The sequence below is a fragment of the Panicum virgatum genome, chromosome 6K, assembly GCF_016808335.1.
Source record: "Panicum virgatum strain AP13 chromosome 6K, P.virgatum_v5, whole genome shotgun sequence".
NCBI classification, from domain to species: domain Eukaryota; kingdom Viridiplantae; phylum Streptophyta; class Magnoliopsida; order Poales; family Poaceae; genus Panicum; species Panicum virgatum.
Window position 1 is genome coordinate 4,909,784 of NC_053141.1, and position 20,011 is coordinate 4,929,794.

At 49.8% G+C, this 20,011-nt stretch overlaps 1 protein-coding gene across 1 annotated transcript; it reads left to right on the plus strand.

Moving 5' to 3' along the window:
• The first annotated feature begins 3,395 nt into the window (after positions 1-3,395).
• On the plus strand, positions 3,396-18,099 carry LOC120713156. Its single transcript, XM_039999163.1, has 4 exons — positions 3,396-3,673; positions 5,390-5,636; positions 5,735-7,015; positions 17,869-18,099. The coding sequence occupies exons 1-4, from the start codon at positions 3,435-3,437 to the stop codon at positions 18,097-18,099; spliced, it is 1,998 nt and encodes a 665-aa protein (XP_039855097.1). The 5' UTR covers positions 3,396-3,434.
• The last annotated feature ends 1,912 nt before the right edge of the window (positions 18,100-20,011 follow it).

Below are 20,011 nucleotides of genomic sequence, written 5' to 3' on the forward strand. Positions count from 1 at the left end.
TAGATTGTCCTATTATCAGAATGTTCCGAAACTTTCAGTTTATGCCGAAAACATTCAGATTTGTTCTGGGAACATTTCAAAATTATTCTGGACAAATTTCAAGATTGTTCCCAAATGTTCCCATTTTTAAGTCATTTTTTAGTTATTTGGAACAATTTGATGATGAAACTAGAACAATTTCATTATCCTTAAAAACATAAATTATTTTGAATCAAATGGAAAAAAAGTTCCACATAAAAAATTAATCCGAATGTATTCTATCAACAATAGAACTTGTTCTGAGAACAAAATAAAATGTTCCGAGAACAAGATAAAATGTTTTGGAGAAATAAATTGTTCTGGAATGAATAAACATATTTTAGAATAATATCATTGAAGTATAGCAGAATAAATTTGACAGCAACTTTGGACAAAGTTGGCTGCTAGCGCAGGAAACCAAAGAAGAAAAAAGAAATCGGCCAATGAAAAAATAGCTGAAGGTACATGGGCGTGATCCGTGGCTCTCCCTCCAGTCCCCTTGTGCGACAGCTCGGCCCCTGATAGCATATGCGATGAATAGAATTGCCCGGCTGCGTACGCCTAGAACTCAGCAACATCTTCAGTAGACTTCACCACAACTTTCTCCTTCCGAGTAGCAGTAAGCAAGAGTGAGTACACTTATGATTGGTACTCAGCAAGGCCACAAGAAATAACCAGAAAATGATTTAAATCCATCTTTAAGTTAAATTATTCATGTGAGGGTCCAAGCCGCTCTTGACCGTGAGCACGGTTGATATATCAGTTTTACACTCTGCAGAGGTTGTACACTTTCACCACAATTCGCGTAAAAGTTCAAAGAACTTTAAACCTAACCATGCAAGTGCGGGCCAAGCACCATATCACACTTTCTTAGGTATGACTGCATAGGAACGCTACAAGGCTTTTCCAAAGAATCACTATATGTACGCACTGGTCCCTTGCGTTCTACGGTACCTCAAAAGATGAAGCTTCCTTCACCCGCTCCTCACAGCTCGATAACCGAAAATCCACCAATCAAATGCCCCAGGCACGACATATAGATTATCTAATTACATAGCCAAGACCAGAGCCATATGGTATTGTGGTTGCACTGTTTTCTTGGGTGGTTCTCCATGTTCTAATTAAATCAAGATACTCTTGTAAATAAGCATAGACAGAAAGATGGTTAGGGCAACTTGCCTTTCTCCAATGAAAAGCTACTCTTACTGCTCTTCAGCTCTGGCTCACTTGGAAATCTTGATTCTTCAATCTTCAAACAGCGATCCTTCTACTCGAAGCAATCATCGAGCAACCATACAAAGCAAACAATAAGTACATCTAAGAACAATACACCAAAATAAAAGAAAGGCTTTAAAAGAGCATACTAAAGGATAGGGCTCACTACTACGGTTACGAGAGCGCAAGAAATGTAGAAAACGGAGCTAAAATGAAGAAGTTATAGCAAAAACATGGTTCTAGGGCTTATTTGTAAGAGTTTTGAAAGAACAGGGGCTCTGGGTGAAGAAACCGAGGACTAAAACATAATTAAACACTAAATGCAGGGGCTAGCTGGCAAAACAGCAGCTCAGGGATGGCGGGTTCTATTTTACAAAAGGACAGGGGCTAAACTGAAAAGAAAAGGGCATTTACATAATTATTTTTGAACTAACGTGGACCGCGGGTTGATTTTCACAAAAGTGAGGGGTTCTTTTGCAAAACCTCCTAGGGTTGACCTGTATAGGGCTGGGTTGACTTTAGTCAGATCTGATCGGGGCCGTTGGATCGAGATCGGACGGCTCTGGGGCAATACGGCGGCGTGGGCGGCGGCGTTAGCTGCCGGCGGCGGTGTTTGGTGGTGGCGGGCGACGGCGGGTCGCCGACATATCACGAAATCGCGATTTCGGCTACGATTCGACTCGGCTTTGGACTGGGAGCAAGCAGGCGCGACGTCGAACTCATTGGAGGGGTCCGCGCGGGGCGTAGAGGCGACGGAGAGCGAGCGTGACGGCGGATCGGCGAGGCGGAACTTCGATGAGCTATTCTTGGCGAAGGAGAGCGCGAGGGAGAGGGAAAAGGGGCTAGTGAGAGTTCTCACCACGACGCGGTGCTCCGACAGCGGCTTTTGGAGGCGAGGGAGCGACGAAACAGCGGCGCGGTGGCGGCTCCAAGCTCGGCGAGCTCCAATGGCGGCGCGGGCTAGGGTTTGGGCGAAAGGCGATGGCTGTGGCTAGAAGGGGTCTAGGGGGGGTTGTGGCACTATATAGAGGCGAGGGGGCGGGTCCTCGGCGTGCGGGCCACACGGGGCGGGCGGCGCATGCGCTGGCCGGACTCGGCGCAGCCCGAGTCCCGGTCGGGCACAGGAAGGAGACGTCACTGATAACTGGGGTCCACGCGTCCGTGAAAGAAGAGAGAGAAGAGCGGATTTAGCCAGGTGAAAGAAACGGGCCGGCGACGGAGATACGGGCCGAGCGGAAAGAGGGAAGGGAGAGGTGGAACGGGCCAGAAAAACAAAACGGGCCAGCGGTGGGGTTTTGGGCCGCAGCGAGAAAGAAAAAGAGAGAGGGAGGAAGGAAAATGGGCCGGCTGGGCTGAAAAAGAGAGAGGGAAAAGAAAAGGTTTTCTATTTTTTTTAAAAAAAAGATTCAAACGTATTCAATTTAAATTCAAATTTTAAGAATTCAAATTCAAACCGAACAACAAATAATAAAACCATGCAGTGCGGCATGAAAAGTAACACAAAAGAACAACCTTATTTATTTTTCAACCTTTATATATTTTCTTATATACTAAATTCCCTGTGAAGAAAAAATAATTGTTGGCAAAATTTTAAAATTATGAGAAAATTGTGGTTTTATTTTTAATTTTAATCACATCCTGAAATTCAAAAATTTCAGGGTGTGACAGTTTGCCTGCTATGCCACCCCAGGAGGACGTTAATAATCTTGGTGGGGAATTTGGAGTTTGGCCTGGATGATCATCTCTAATCCATGCGCAGTAATTAATTTTGGGGTTAAATTAAGATGGTCTCTGAGAGTTACAGGGCATTCAGCGACAGCAGGGGCCACAACATAAACTACCACAACTTTGAAGTCCCTTGGGCAACCAGCAAGCTCTTTGCGTGATGGCCATGATATTCCAGGTTCAATCCCTTGCCTGATCCTTGGATAAGAGGATTCCTGCCCTGTCCCAGTGACCTATACTTTAGATCGATGCTAGCTTGAGCCATTTGGTTCAGTACCGTACCACTTTGTTTTCTTTTTTTGCGACTACGTGCCTTTTTTTATTAAGAGGAACCACTTTGTTTTCAAAAAGCTAACCATGTGCTTTTCTTGACATACGCGATGTGGTTAGCCATAAATTGGTCATAACCTGGTGTACACATCAACCAGCGCGCACATACACTCCCCCTGCTAGGAACGGAGAGATTGAAATAGTGAATGGGCCTCTCAAGTGTGGTGCAGTGGTGGGAGGAGTGGCAGCTGCGCATCCTTGTCTTGGGCAGCCTCGCCATCCAGTGCTTCCTTGCAGTATTTGCCGGCGCTCGTAAGTCTCCTATACGGCCCTTGTACAGGTTTCTGATCTGGCTGTCGTACCTAGGCAGTGATGCTTTGGCGATTTACGCTCTCGCTGCGCTTTTCAACCGCCGAAGCAAGGCGCAGCAGAGTTCTACTTCTATGTATGCTAGTCGTAAAATAAGCCAACCCCCCCCCCCTCGCTCTCCCAGGCGACACGGGGGGCGCCCCGCGCCGCCGTCCGTCGTCCGCCCTCTGTCCGCCGCCGGCGACCGTCCGGGCGACGGCGGCGGCCCGCGGGCTGCGCCGAAGTCGCCCCCCCCCCCCCCCGCACGCCCTCGCCCTCTCTTCTCTCCCCTTCCTTCCTCCTCCTCTCGGCCTGCATCCTCGCCGCTCTTCGCCGCCGGCGGCCACCGGGGTCGGATCCGGCCTCCTCCTCGCCGGATCCGGGCCCCTTGTGGCCGGATCTGCGGGTGTGCACTGCGGCCGCCTCCGTTGTCGGCTCTGGCGGGTGGGTCGCTCGCCCTCAAGCGGGCAGGGGCCGTTGCCGCCGCCGCCGTGGGGGATCGCCCCCCCACCCCACCCCGGCTGCGCCGCCGCCACTCCTGGGGTTGGGGGCCCCTTTGCGCCGCCGCCACTGGGTGCCGCCGCTCCTGTGGTTGGGGGCCCTTTTGCCGCGCCGCCGTCGACTCGGGGGCTCGGGGGCCCCTGGCCGTGCCGCCGCCGCCGGGGGGCCGCCGCTCTTGTGGTTGGGGCCCTTTTTGCCGCGCCGCCACCGAATCGTGGGCTCGGGGGCCCCTGGCCGCGCCGCCGCTCTCCTCGGGGGTTGGGGGCCCCTGGCCGCCGCCGCCGGGGGGCCTCCTCTCGCGTAGCCGCCTCATGGTGGCTAGGGGGCTGCGGGTGCGCCACTGCTCGCCTTGGGGGCCACGTCTCGCGCGACCACTCGCCTTGGGGGCCTCGTCTTGCACCACTTTTGTGGGGATGGGATGTCGGCGGCCGGCCTCGGTTTGGGCGGTGGCTTCCTTTCCTCCGTCTGCTCGGTTCCGGGTTGGGATTGGGGTGAAGGCGAAAGCCTTGGTTCGCTTGCGGGCCAGTGACGGCGGCGCCCGAGGGCGTCGCTTACCTTGTTGAAGGCGTCACTCTCTCCCCTGTCCCCTCCTCCTCGGCGGACGTCGGTCGTGCCTTTTGCATCGCTCTCTCCCTAGCCGTGTGTCGGTCCTCGGCTCTGGGTGCATTTGCTGGTGGCCCCTGAAAGCCGTGGTTCCGCTTGCGGACTGATGACGACGACGCCCTCGGGCGCCGTTTACCTTCTTGAAGGCGTCATCCTTCTGCCCCTTTCCTCCCTTTCTTGCCTGTCTTCCGGGTGAAAACCTAGACCATGTTGGTCGGACGACAACGATGGCTGTGGTGTCGTTTCCTTCTTGGAGGCGTTGTCTTGGAAGCTCGGCTTGTGGCGGTCTTTTGCTCTCCTCAGAGATTTCTACTTCTGCTCCTGCCTTCGCTTCATTTCATCATCATCGTCCGGATCGCGCTTGGTCGTCGGTCACTTGGTCGTCGGTTTCTCTTCGCTGGCGGATGCTTTGCCGCCGTTCTGGTCTGACGGATGCTTTGCCGCCGCTGTAGTATTGGTTGAAGCTTGCTTCGGGCGGATGCTTTGCCGCCGTGGTTGATTGTTCGGGTGGATGCTTTGCCACCGTTGTTAGGCCGTAGACCTTTGCGCCCTAGGCGTTGTTGTTTCTGCTAGCAGGTTCAGTTGTAGGGTTCTGGCTAGTGTTGTGGGTCGTGCCCTTTGTTATCTCCGTGTTGCTTTACTGCTGTTTGTGTTGTCGTTATGTTTTTGCATTTGTGTGTGTTGTTTTTTAGTGTTTCTCTATTTTTAGTCCTGTGTGCTCTTGTGTTGGTCAAACTCTGCTTGGCCGCATCAAGATTGTGTCTGTAACTGCTTTCTTCTTAATGAAAAACGTACTCAGGCACGGTCGCGAAAAAAAAAAGTATGCTAGTCGTGACCTAGAGGTGTTATGGGCACCTATCCTGGTAATGCACCTTGGAGGACCGGTTACGATTTCAGCTTACAACATCGAAGACAACGAGCTCTGGAGGCGGCACATTGTAACCACAATATCCCAGGTCAGGCACCAATATAGGATCAGTGACACAATAAGCAAATCTACCATCATTTGGCTATTACTGCACCCATCCATCACCCACTTGACTGTCGCATGCAGGTCACGGTGGCTCTCTACGTGTTTTGTAAGTCATGGCCTCCATCAGCTGATAAGAGGTTGCATGCTGCAGCAATTCTGCTTTTCATCCCTGGGGTTTTCCAGTGCTTTGAGAAGCCCTTGGCTCTCAAGAGCGCTAGCTATAATAGTCTGGTTAGCTCTTTGTTTGCTAGCGATAAAATTAGCCGGACTAAAACTAGGAGCAGAGAAGTAGAGCTTGAAGAATACATACAAAAGGCCAGGGATTTTGTTAAGCGCAACAAGTATCCTCCAGAACTAGACTATGATGGAGCTCGGCCCCACTTGAGTCATCTCAGTATACCTGATAAGCTTTTCACAGATGTCATATACGCCTATTCTGACCGTTTTACTAGCTTGAATTCCTTCTGGTTGCTCGATGACAAACGAGCTTATGAGGCGCTAAATGATGGGCTCTCCAGTTCCTTCAATCTATTTTACACTAAGGATATGGTTACCAAAGTTCCTTATCGCTTGTGTTATCAATGTTGTGCTGCATATACACGGATATCTACTATAGCACTGCCAATTGTGGCCATTGGTCTCTTCCATAGTAGCCATAAAAAGGATTATAGGGGAAGTGATGTCATCTTCACATATCTACTGCTGTACATCACATTCTTGTTGCAGATTTTTTCATACTTGGCACTTCTCTATTTTTCTTATGAGTGGCCTGAGACGATTCCCCAACAGAGTCTCATAGGATTCTTTGCCCGCAATATGAGGCAGACCTGGTTGATGTGCATCATGGGATGCTTGCAGCTGAAAGACTTTTTTGACAAATACTGGTGTACCTGCAGCTCAGCTAGAGCCATTTCAAACTTAGTCTGTGTTCATGTTAAGGAAGGATGGCTAGATTACATAATGGATGCTGAGAGTTACAGGGCATTCAGCGACAGCAGGGGCCATTGGACACTAAAGGGGAAGGGGTGTGGGCAGCTCGTCAGTGAGAGCATAGAGAAGCCATTTGATGAAAGCATCCTTCTGTGGCATGTGGCAACCGATTTTTGCTTTCATAGTAAGGGCGCATCTCCTGATCAAGAATGTGCTAGCCGGTGCAGAGAAATCTCCAACTACATGATGCATCTGCTGTTTGCTAACCCAGATATGCTAATGCCTGGCAGCAGAACAAACCTGTTCACAGCTGCCTACAAAGAAATAGAGGACCTCCTGCATGGTGAAGATCTGCCTCTAGCAGACGAGAAGGAACTATCACAGAAGATAACTGATAAGGTGGCTTCCAGTTCCAGAGAAGGCTTTATTCATGTGAGGAATGAGAGTACTCTATCCTGCCTGTGATGAGTGAATTGTCAACCGTGCAGTGTGATCGTGCGCTTGGTCTTTGGATTGCAGGTACACGGGCGTCAAGTGTCGACGGAGAGCTGCCGTGGAGGTGCTGTGGCCGATGGACCGTGCGGTGGACGGCGGTGAAGGGCAGCCGGGACCGGAGCTCGGGCCGGGCGGCAGCTGTGGCGCCCACTCCTGGATCGAGGGCGCAAGCGACGACGGAAGGCGGGTTTCTTGGTTTGCGCCACAAAACCAAGGAGGCGGACGGCGGTTGAAGACGGGCGTCGACGGCGTCTAGGGCCTCGCTGCGGGCGAGGAGGTGACGGGCGTCGGGCAGCGTCTAGGGTCGTCAGAAGTCCGAGGCGGGAACGGCGTCTAGGGCCACCGCGTGGAGGCGGGAATCTTCCCGCGCGTGAGGTTTTGGCGGTTTTCTCAAAACCGGCCACCTACCCGGGTTTCGCGGACCCTCCAAAACCGCGGACCGGTACTTCGTCGACGTGGCGGCATCGCAGCAAAGACTTCGAGTCGAAGAAAGAAACTCCACCGTCGATCGAGTCTGTACAGCGGGCTGCTGCAGACCCGACCGGTCTGACCGGTCCCCTGGACCGGTCTGACCGGTCTGGCCGCAGCAGCCAGGTATAAAAGCCCCCCCCCTTCTCTAGGTGGAGGGCTTCGAGTCTCTTGAGTCCTTTTCGGTTTTTTCCTTCCCCCTTCCCCCTGCTCAGGTTAGTGCCAAGGTCTCCAATGCAAAGAGAGTTTAGATTATAGCTTTTCTCTCCAATCTAGAGGGTGGATGATGGGCGGATGGCTCTAGCCTTTGTATAGGTGAATTTCTCTGAGATTAATGGATGAAATTTGTTTGAGATTCACTTGTGTGTGCTGAGCATCTTGTCCTCCCCTTCTCTCTTGCGTTTTGGGTTCAATTCTCCTCTTTTGGTGTGTTTCTTGTTTGGAGGAGACCAACCCTTGATTTCGTAGTTTGATGAACTCTTTGGAACAATTCCTATGCATATAGCCTAGTGCCAAACCCCCTGGAATCATGGGTTCTCACGAATTGACGATTTTGTGTTCTTGAGAAAACCCCAATTCTATCTTTCCTCGATTTCTCTCGATCCGTGAATCTTTTGTGTGAAATCTTTTGGGGATATGTTCAAGGGGTAGTTACGAAGCTTTTCTCCAAGTTTGGTTGGATTTGGACTTCGTTTGCTCGAGATTTGTGGTTTGAAGGTTTGTTTGCGGGTTTTCTGGATGACACCGGTCAGACCGGTGGGCGAGACCGGTCAGACCGGTCAGTCTAGGTTTGAACTGCCCGACTGGTCAGACCGGTCCAGTGCACCGGTCAGACCGGTCTGTGTGTGTTGCGCTGCGGTTTGCGAAGTTTCTCTCGCATTTGCTTCCGCGTTGCGACCTGGGTCTTCTACTTCGAGATAGCTTGTCCATAACTATTCTCGCTGACCTAGGTTCGAGGGCTTGCGGTGATTTTGGGACATAGGCCGACGTTTCGAATTTCGAAGAAATTTTGATCGGCTCCCATTCACCCCCCCCCCTCTGGTCGCTAGTTCCGGTCCCTCAATTGGTATCAGAGCTTGGTTGAGGTTTTTAGTACCTTAACCGGTACTAAAACCACTTGGCGACCATGGCGAGTCTTGGGAAGATCCTGGTGTTTTCCGGCGAGGACTATACCTACTGGAAGGTTCGCATGAGAGCCTTCCTGCAGAGCATGGGAGCCGATGTCTGGGAGATTACCAAGAACCAGGCTTACAAGGTGCTTGCCGTTCGGACCACACCTCTTCAGGTGTCCGAGCACGACGCTAACGCCAAGGCTGTCAATGCCTTGTTCACTGGAGTTTCTCGTGCGGAGTTCTCACGCGTCCAGGGTTTTCAGGAGGCCCACAAGATTTGGATGTGCTTTGAGAACTACCACGAGGGCACACCTCAGGTGAAGGCCAGACTGTTCGAGACTCACCGGCGTGAATACGAGAACTTCACACAGGAGCCGGGTGAGAGCATTGACTTGATGTTCAGTCATTTTCAGTCGATTGTGAACAAAGTCAATGCGAACAGATCTGCTGATGCCCTTGAGTACACAAAGCACGAAAAGGCTCTCAAGTTGCTCTACGCACTTGATCGCTCTGTGTGGGATCTCAAGGTGAACATCATCATTGAGTCTGCTGGCTATGAGACTCTGACGGTGAACGAGCTTTTCAGCAAGCTGAAGGCCACAGAGGTGGATAACCAGACACGAGCCAAGCTCAATGGTGCCCCTCCTTCCAAGAGCGTCGCTCTTGTGACTAGCCCAGGTGGATCGAGCTCTAACGCTAACTCTGTTCTTGGCTTTTCTCTTGCCTCTTTGCCTTCTGTTTTAGATGAGCAGCTGGAGATGCTGGGCGACGACGACTTGTGCCTCCTCATCAGCAAGTTCCGGCGCGTCTACCACAACTGGCAGAGGAAGAAGAATCCCGGGTGCTACAACTGCGGCGATTTGAACCACTTCATCGCCGATTGCCCCAAGAAGTCCAGCGGTGGCCAGAACAACCACTTCGACTACTACCGCCACCGCGACCGCGACGAGGGAGGCTCCACAAGGAGCGTCGGCGCCACAAGCACCGCAGTCGGGACCGGGGAGGACGCTTTGACAAGGAGTCGCTCAAGAAGCGCTTCCAGTACAAGGCCAAGAAGCATGAGAAGGCCTTCCTAACGCAGCTCAGCGACCTCGACAAGAGCTCCGACACCGACCTCTCTTCTTCACCGACCTCCGACGACGACGACAAGAAGAAGAAGAAGCGGGATAAGGAAGCCACCGGCTTCATCGGCCTTTGCTTGGCGGCCAGTCGGCGCAAGGGCTTCTGCACCATGGCGGGTGAAGCCGATGGTGCTCGTGCGTCTTCGGGTGGACATGCTACACTGACTCACGCCAACTCTTCTCCTGGATCCGAGAGTGATTCAGAGGTAAACTCCACGATCGACCTGCTAGACACAGAGGTTAGGGAGTTGTACGCCGCTCTCGACAACCAGAAAAGGCTGCTTAAGGAAGCAGCTAGAGAGCGTAGAAAGCTTAGGGCTGAGCTGGCTTGTGCTAGGGAGAAATCTAGTGAGGATGAGTGCGCTGGCTGCATATCTCACATGAATGATCTTGTTGCTCTCCATGCCAAGCATGATGAGAATGTCGCAAACTTAGATGTTGCTAAGACTTCGCTTGCTGACGTGTCTCATGAGCTCGTTAAGGCCAAGCATGAACTAGAACTGGTTAAGGATGCTCCAATTGTTAGCGATGTGCTTGAATGCGATGAGTGTCCTATCTTTAAGTCCGATCTAGCTTCGTTGCAGTCCAAGTTTGCTACTGTTGTGTGCGAACTAGAGGAGATGAAGTCTAGGCCAGTTTTGCTTGGTGCTTGTAAGCTTTGTCCCACGCTTAGGTCTGAGCTAGATGAGAAGAACGCTTTGATCAAGTCTTTTGGGAAGACTAAGGTCGTAGAGTCTAGCCCACCTATTGACTGCTCTGTTTGCCCTGGTTTGATTGCTGATCTGGATAGTCTTGCAGTAGAGAAAGCCAACTTAGAGAATGAGAATACCTATCTTAGGGCGATTCTGAGTTGGGTTTCTAGCAGTGAGCCGCAGTTGGGCATGATGATTAAGCAGTTCAAGCGTGGTGATGGGTTTGGGGTTGGTTACACATACACGAAGTCAGACTTTGACAGGTTGTATGGTAAGATTGGCAAGGCTGCTGGAAACACTGCTAGCACGAGCACGCAGCCTTCGCTTGTTGACCCCGCAGATGGTGTGCTTAAAGAACCACCGAAAGCACCTCCGCAGAAGCAGGTCTGGGTTCCAAAGCCCAATGAGCTGAGGAATTCCCACAACACGCTCCCTGCTGCCGCAGCCCAGGTTGCCCAGAAGAAGGGGGCTGCTCCTCCCCGTCCGCAGGCTAGGCCTCCACCTCCCAAGCGTGACATGAGGTACCACTGCGAGTTCTGTGACAGGGAAGGTCACTTGGAGGAGTTTTGCTTCAGGAGGAAGCGGGCTGTGAGGCGAGAGCAGGAGAGACGGAACGCGGACATGTACTCTGCTCGGGTGCATGGTCCTTCTCGGCGTGGTGGTAGGCAAGATGCTAGGGCGCGCCGTGTAGATGGAGGTCAGGGAGACGGTGGTGCTTACCGTGCTCCAGCGGGTGGTCGCTTTGCCGGTCGTGCTCCTGGTCGTTTTCAGTATGGCTATGGACCACGTGACCGAGGCTTTGGAAGAGGTTTCGAGGCACCACGCTTTCCTTGCGGTGGTGTTCGTCAGTCACGCGGTAGACGGGACGGGGGATACGCTTTGTCTGGTTTTGCTAACCCTTCTGTAGAGCAAATGGCTCGACACTGGTTTGCTTCTCACTTTGCTAACCACATTGTTGATACATTTGCTCACCCTTTGCCTCACTACTGATGTGCAGGTCGGAGGCTTGGAGAACAGGTGGATCATGGACTCCGGTTGTTCGTGCCACATGACCGGAAATGACAAATGGTTCTCCAGCCTTACCCCGATGCGCTCAAAGGAATACATTGTGTTCGGGGATAATGGAAGAGGAAAGGTACGTGGTCTTGGCGCTGTTCGAGTTTCTGATCGCTTTACCCTGAGAGAAGTTGCTTTGGTTTCGAATCTTGGCTTTAATTTGCTCTCTGTTTCGCAACTTCTTGATGAGGGGTTTGATGTTCGCTTCAAGGAGGGATGTTCGTGTGTTTTGGATTCCAGAGGAGATTTGGTTTGCCGGATTACACCTCGCGATCGGGTTTTCTTGGTTGACTTCTCTGGAACTCCTCTTGGCCCTTCTCATTGCTTGATGGCTGGTTCTTCTTCTGATTTGTGGAAGTGGCATAGGAGACTTGGACATTTGAGCTTCGATTTGTTGTCGAGACTTAGCTCACTTGGCCTGATCCGAGAATTGCCCAAATTGAAGTTTGAAAAGGACCTTGTTTGCCATCCGTGTCGCCACGGGAAGATGATTGCTACTTCTCATCCGCCTGTCAATCAGGTGATGACCGCTCACCCTGGAGAATTGCTACACATGGACACAGTTGGTCCTTCTAGGGTGATGTCTGTTGGTGGGAAGTGGTACGTTCTTGTGATCGTGGATGACTTTTCTCGCTAATCTTGGGTCTTTTTCATGAGAACCAAGGATGAGGCTTTCGAGGTTGTTCGAGACTTGATCTTGAGGTTGAAAAACGAGCTACCCCATGCCATGAGAGCGATTCGCAGTGATAATGGCACAGAATTCAAAAACACTCGTTTTGACGCCTTTTGCAGTGATCAAGGGCTTGAACACCAGTATTCATCTCCCTACACTCCACAGCAGAATGGAGTTGTAGAGCGGAAGAATCGGACGCTGGTTGAGATGGCGAGGACGATGCTCGATGAGCATAGGACTCCTTGCAAATACTGGGCTGAGGCGGTTAACACCGCTTGTTACGTGTCCAACCTCATTTTCTTGCGTGCTTTCATGCACAGGACTTCTTATGAGTTGCGGTTTGGACGCCAGCCCCGTGTTGACCATCTCAGAGATTTTGGTTGCCGGTGCTTTGTGCTGAAAGATGGAAATCTTGATAAGTTTGAGTCTCGCTCGTCTGATGGCATTTTTCTCAGTTATGCTTCTCACTCTAGAGCGTACCGTGTGCTGATTATTGATACTAACATCGTCAGAGAGACTTGTGAAGTCACTTTCGACGAGACTGCACCGTGCAATTCTTCTGTCTTTGAAGTTGCAGGAGATGATGAGCTCGGCACCTCCATCTTTGAAGATGAGGAGGAAGAAGCTGCGGAGGGCGAGGCTGAGGCTACCACGCGTGCTGTGGACCCAGTTGACTCCGCCACGAGCTCGGACGATGATGACGGCCCCGATCCGACTACGTCTACTTCACGGGGGCTGATCGAGGAGGTGACTCAGGCTTCACCAGTAGCACCTGAGGAGACACCAGCTTTGGTTGAGGAGGAGGCGACTTCGACATGGGAAGCACCTCGACATATTCAGCGTCGTCATCCACCTCAACAGATGCTAGGTGATCTCAACGAGCGAGTCACCAGGTCCAAGGTAACAAGTATCGCTGGCTTTGCTCATTCAGCGTTTGTTGCCTCTTTTGAGCCCAAAGATATTGGACACGCTCTTTCTGATTCTAATTGGGTCAATGCCATGCATGAGGAACTTGAAAATTTTGAAAGAAACCAAGTTTGGGTTTTGGTCGAGCCTCCACCTGCTTGTAATCCCATCGGAACGAAGAGGGTTTTCAAAAACAAGCAGGGTAAGGACGGGTTGGTTGTTCGAAACAAAGCTCGTCTTGTTGCCCAGGGGTTTTGCCAGAAAGAGGGTATTGATTTTGAGGAGACTTTTGCCCCTGTTGCTCGTTTGGAAGCTATTCGAATCTTTCTTGCATTTGCTGCTTCCAAGGGTTTTAAAGTTTTCCAAATGGATGTTAAATCTGCCTTCTTGAATGATTTTATTGAAGAAGAGGTTTATGTGAAGCAACCCCCTGGTTTCAAAAATCCCAAGTTTTCAAACCGTGTTTATAAACTTCAGAAAGCTCTTTATGGTTTGAAACAGGCACCCAGAGCTTGGTATGATAGATTGAAAACATTTTTGCTGGCTCAGGGTTTTAAAATGGGATGTGTGGATAAAACTTTGTTCCTCATGCGATCTGGCACTGATTTTCTTTTAGTTCAGATATACGTGGATGATATTATCTTTGGTGGCTCTTCTCACGCTTTTGTCTCCAAGTTTTCTGAGCAGATGTCCAGGGAGTTCGAGATGAGCATGATGGGTGAGCTGCAGTTCTTCCTCGGGCTGCAGATCAAGCAAACTCCTCAGGGCAGTTTTGTCCATTAAGCCAAGTACACTAGAGACTTGCTGCGAAAGTTCGACATGAGCGACCTGTCTCCTCAGCCAACTCCGATCAGCACATCGACGACGCTTGATGAGGACTTGGACAGCGAGGCGGTGGACCAGAAGGAGTACAGGAGTATGATTGGCTCTCTCCTGTACCTGACGGCGACGCGACCGGACATCCAGTTCGGCGTCTGCCTCTGTGCGCGCTATCAGGCTTCTCCGCGCATCTCCCACAGGCAGGTGGTGAAACGCATCTTCAGGTATCTGAAATTCACCCCTGAATTTGGTCTTTGGTATTCTGCAGATTCTTCTCTGGTTTTGGTGGGCTTTTCTGATGCCGATTTCGGTGGGTGTCGATTGGATTGCAAGTCGACATCCGGCACTTGTCAATTTCTCGGTACATCTTTGGTGTCTTGGTCCTCTCGTAAGCAGGCTAGCGTAGCGCTTTCTTCCACAGAAGCTGAGTATGTTGCCGCTGCTAGCTGCTGCTCCCAAATACTTTGGATGAAACAAACCTTGCAGGATTATGGTTTGAGTTTCGGTAGGGTTCCCATCTTTGTAGACAACATGTCAGCTATTAGCATTGCAAAGAACCCTGTCCTACACTCCAGAACCAAGCACATAGATATCCGATTCCATTTCCTGCGAGACAACCATGAGAGAGGACAAATAGACCTGATCCATGTCCCTTCAGAGAGGGAAACCGCAGATATCCTCACCAAACCGCTAGAGCAGGACACTTTTACTCGCTTGCGAGGGGAGCTTGGGGTTTGTTACCCCTTTTGATCGCTGACTTTTCTTTGGTTAGCTTTGTAGGGTTTTATTTGCTTCTCTTTGATTTCTAGGTTTGGTAGTTGCATTGTGCATATGCATTGTACATGTTTGCATCTTGCATTGCCTCACTTGCACTAGCATTCTTGTATACATTGCTATGATCTTCTAGTGCCTGCTAGTGTGAGTTGATAAATGTAATCATGTATAGCTTGCTCCACTGTGTATATGACATCATCTGAGTTAAGCTATTTTGATTTGAAAATCTGAAAACATGATCACCCTGTTTTGGCTACTAGCATGTTAGGGCATGTTGATGTGCTTTGCTATCTTATTCATGCTAGTGTAGCCTTTCGTTCAGCAATTCATACTTGAAATGATTTATATCTGATAAAAAATTGCTTGAATTTCTTGTGAATTGGATTGAAAAGATTCATGTGGGATTGCTTGTCGCACTGATCGAGCTTTTGGGACGACTCACTTTGCACTTGTGAGAACCCGGGCAAGGCTGTGCATGACTGAAACGAGTGCTTTAAGCTTCTGATTGTCTTTTGGCATAGGCTTGGCCTCGTTGCTAAGTAAAGCTTGACAAGCTTTCAACCCCTGGCATTGAGAATTGCTTGATATAATTGATTGAAAAATGAATGTTAACAACTTGTTTTTGGCTGAGTTTGGATCACCTGTATGAGTATGATTAGCACTGCTTTCCATTCCCTACTTGTTAGTGCTAGATCTTGGGTGATGCTTTTATTTCTCCTAAACTGAACTTGTCTAGCTCTAGACTGATTTGATATACCCTGTTGAGATAGATGCAGGTCTTGTTTATGGATGCACACGTGCTTGTGACTAGATGTTGCTCATATCATTGTATCCCTGAATGCTTTCACTTACACCTCCTGCATTGCATTCAATGCATAGCATCTGTTCAGGGGGAGTTTCAGCTTCAGGGGGAGCTTTAGGTCTTTTTAGACATGATGTGTGCATGTGCCAACAAGGGGGAGAATTTTGTGAGAAGTGATCGAACAAGGGGGAGACCTGTTTGATTTTTGAAAAACTTGTTGTGCACAGGGCTTTGAGAGTGCATCATTTTGGGCGAGTTGCACTTGTGAGAGGGAAAAGTTTTGGTTTGGGAGTGTCTGCTTTGTTTTTGGCTCCTGGTTTCCTCGTTTTCCCTCTGTTTCTTGCATGACTGCGTCGAGCGTTACCTCTGTCTTTGAGGAGTCGTGTTTTGCCTTTTGATCGATTGCGTTGAGTCGTTGCCCTTGTCTTAGGGAATCGATCTGTGCTTGAGTAAGTGACTATTTTTGACGCTCTGAGCTTTTTGTCACTTGCTTGAGTTCTTCACTTTCTTGCTTCTCTTTTTATCACTTCTCTGGCTCGTTTGTGGTTTGTTGACAATGCACTCATCAAGGGGGAGATTGAGGAATGAGAGTACTCTATCATGCCTGTGATGAGTGAATTGTCAACCGTGCGGTGTGATCGTGCGCTTGGTCTTTGGATTGCAGGTACACGGGCGTCAAGTGTCGACGGAGAGCTGCCGTGGAGGTGCTGTGGCCGATGGACCGTGCGGTGGACGGCGGTGAAGGGCAGCCGGGACCGGAGCTCGAGCCGGGCGGCAGCTGTGGCGTCCACTCCTGGATCGAGGGCGCAAGCGACGACGGAATGCGGGTTTCTTGGTTTGCGCACGGAAGTCGTCGACGTGGCGGCATCGCAGCAAAGACTTCGAGTCGAAGAAAGAAACTCCGCCGTCGATCGAGTCTGTACAGCGGGCTGCTGCAGACCCGACCGGTCTGACCGGTCTGGCCGCAGCAGCTAGGTATAAAAGTCCCCTCCTTCTCCAGGTGGAGGGCTTCGAGTCTCTTGAGTTCTTTTCGGTTTTTCCTTCCCCCTTCCCCCCTGCTCAGGTTAGGGCCAAGGTCTCCAACGTAAAGAGAGTTTAGATTATAGCTTTTCTCTCCAATCTAGAGGGTGGATGATTGGCGGATGGCTCTAGCCTTTGTATAGGTGAATTCCTCTGAGATTAATGGATGAAATTTGTTTGAGATTCACTTGTGTGTGCTGAGTATCTTGTCCTCCCCTTCTCTCTTGCGTTTTGGGTTCAATTCTCCTCTTTTGGGCGAGACCGGTCAGACCGGTCAGTCTGGGTTTGAACTGCCCGACCGGTCAGACCGGTCCCGTGCACCGATCAAACCGGTTTGTGTGTGTTGCGCTGCGGTTTGCGAAGTTTCTCTCGCATTTGCTTCCGCGCTGCGACCTGGGTCTTCTGCTTCGAGATAGCTTGTCCATAGCTATTCTCGCTGACCTAGGTTCGAGGGTTTGCGGTGATTTTGGGACATAGACCGACGTTTCGAATTTCACCCCCTCTGATCGCCAGTTTCGGTCCCTCGTCATGACGCCTGGGTTCTTTCTCAAGAGCTGATGCGATTGGGCGATGAGAAGATGATGTGGGAGGTGATCGAAGGCGTGTGGGTTGAGATGATCTGCTTTTCTGCTGGAAGGTGCAGGGGTTTCCTGAACGCCAAAAGCCTTGGCTCAGGCGGGGAGTACCTCTCCTTCATCTGGCTCCTCACGCAGGATTGGAGACATTCGCGGAGAGGCAGCAGAGGGTGCAGCTTCGGCTTCCGAAAGAGGAGAGGGTGAAGATTGCAAGGCAAAGAATACAAGACGCTCCAAGTAATAACCAAGCTACTGACCCATCGACTGCCCAAGGCACGGTTCCTGTGAAGGAAGTAGAGAATGCTGCCACTCCAGCAGCTTCCGAAGCCGACAGGCCACTAAAGCAAGAAAGGAACTCAGCAGCTACTACATCGGCTTCACAAGGTGAATGCGTTGCCCCTACCTCTGCCCCTGCCGTCGTGATTGTTGTCTCACCGTGAGAGCAAAGTCTGAACCCTTGTTTATCACGCACACCATGTGTGGTGTGCATGTGCATGTAACATTCTATGTCTGGCCATTTTGTTTCACATCTCAATGGTTCAGTTTACAGTTTCAGGAATAAAAAATTTCAGCGTTTTCTTTAGTCGAGTCAGCAGTCAACATTATTGTTCGAAGTATGGTCATTGAATATGAGGACATGACGAACTTTCGGCGTTCTTTTGGATGTCTGATTGACTGACAATGACTCCCAATTCCAAATCGTTGATAGTAAAAGACTAAAAGGGATCTGCACCTTTCTGTGACAGTCAACAATCTCTGATGTGTCATCAAGCTAATCAAAGGTGTATGGATTGAGATCCTCTGTTTTTCTGCCAATAGATGCAGGGGTTACCTGCACGCCAAAAGCCTCGGCTCCGGCGGGGAGTACCTCTCTTTTGTCTCACTCCTGATGTTGCAATCAGGATTGGAGACGTTCCCCGAGAGGAAGCAGAGCGTTCAGCAGCATATCATACAGACATCGGTTATTGACAGAGAACTGGGTGGAAACTGCATTCTGTTTTAGTATTTTATACTAATCACATGTTGAACTGTTTTTTTTAATGGAGCAGGTCCCCTCCTAATTAAAAGAAGTTTTAGTATTATTCGTAATACTAATAACCCTTCTGCACTAGCGAACCGAAGAATGGCCGGTCGCGAAAAAAAAGAACTGAAGAAAGGCAAACGCTGCTATTGTACTCAGTAATCTATTTGAGCAACTGATCACTAATTTGCTTCCAAGGTTTCCTTCACAATAAATTAAACAAAACTGACGAGCATGTGTTCCCAATTGACAGATGGGCCGGGTGAGGAAATGCCTTCTCACCGCTATATCCTTGAGTTCAAAGGTGGAGTGTATCTGTGTTCTTGCTCTAATCTTCTCTCCGATTCTAATTTAGTAGCACGATGCGGTTACTGAGTTCTAGAAAATAGACAAACTAGCTTAAATTACTAGAGTTAGGGAAAATTTTCTCAGTGAAAAAAAAGAGAAAATGGATAATCACATTTATCAGTGGTGACCAGCTTGTCGGAAATTTTCAGTAATTTTGTATCCGTGCACAACCCCTTCCTATCCATATGTCTTCTCATTTCTATACATGGTGAAGTCTTATTTTTCTTCTTAATTAGATTGTTTGGAGAAAATTTAAATTATCTTGTGTACAGTTTGAGGGATTTTTGTTTCTAATTTTGTCCGAAAGAAAAATAGTAAATCCAATAAATTTTTGAGAAATCTGATAAATGTGTTTGTCGGCAACCTCACCTCCGGTTTTTTTTCCTCTTACCGGTAAAGTTAACCTAACGATATGAAACCTAGGGAATTTCCGAAGCGCAGCTTTGGATTTGACTTGAGAACCACTGGGCTAAAATGGATGGATTAGTTACAGAAACTGGTCAGGAGACTATCAGGACCAACGAATTAGCTAGGCAGCTCAGGTCGGACCGTGGAAATCAATGAAAGCCTGAACAGCACACCAATGGTGCTTAGAGAATCTAGCTGGAGAAACAAACAAGCAGACCAGCTGAGGCTTCAACACGCAATTGTTTCCACTAGAGGTCATACAGACACTGGATCGATGAGGCCGACGTGCGTGCAGAGAAGCCTGTCATACTGAGAACCCTAAGCTTCGTACAATAAGAAAAATACCAGCCACTGGCACTGGGCAAAACCGGACAACATCGATGGCATCGTATGCTGCTCACTACAGGGACAACTGCGCTCTCGGCTCGATCGTAGACATATAATAATAAACTAAATGTTCCTCTCAATGTCAAGTGCAATTAGTTGGGAGCCTCTTGCATTCTTTGCTGCCGCTCATAAGCAGCCCCATATACGCCTACAACATCCAAGACAAGAGGCTATGAATTGTAACTACGGTGCATCATCATCAGGTCCGCCAAACATAGCAGGTGCATATCAACCTATGCAAGCGGATGGACCTCTCAAGAGCTCTGGAATGGTGGGAGGAGTGGCAGCTGCGCGTCCTTGTCTTGGGCAGCCTCGGCATCCAGTGCCACCTCGCCTTCTTTGCAAGCTCTCGTAAGACCAGCATACAGCCCATGAGCAGGTTCTTCATCTGGTTGTCGTACGTAGGGGGAGACACTTTAACGATCTACGCTCTCGCCACACTCTTTAATCGTCAGAGGAAGCGACACTACCATTCTGCAGATGGCAGCAACGTCATAGAGGTGCTATGGGTCCCAATCTTGCTCGTGCACCTTGGTGGACCCATCAGCATATCCGCCTACAACATCGAAGACAACGAGCTGTGGAGGCGTCATATTCTAACCACAGTGACTCAGGTCAGAAAAAAAATTTAAAGACAACTCTTATCAAGTATACCGGATGTTAGTTTTCTTTATAATCTAAGAATGATTGAAGGACCAGGGTAACTTATTAGAATGACAAGAGAAATAGGAGTACTTTAATTAGTACAAGT

Bases quoted from the DNA above. Each gene is read 5' to 3' on its own strand.
- LOC120713156 (XM_039999163.1), top strand. From the start codon at position 3,435: ATGGGCCTCTCAAGTGTGGTGCAGTGGTGGGAGGAGTGGCAGCTGCGC. The intron at 3,674-5,389 runs GTATGCTAGTCG...CTCTATTTTTAG, and splicing joins CAGCAGAGTTCTACTTCTAT to TCCTGTGTGCTCTTGTGTTG. The intron at 7,016-17,868 runs GTGAGGAATGAG...TGTGTCATCAAG, and splicing joins CCAGAGAAGGCTTTATTCAT to CTAATCAAAGGTGTATGGAT.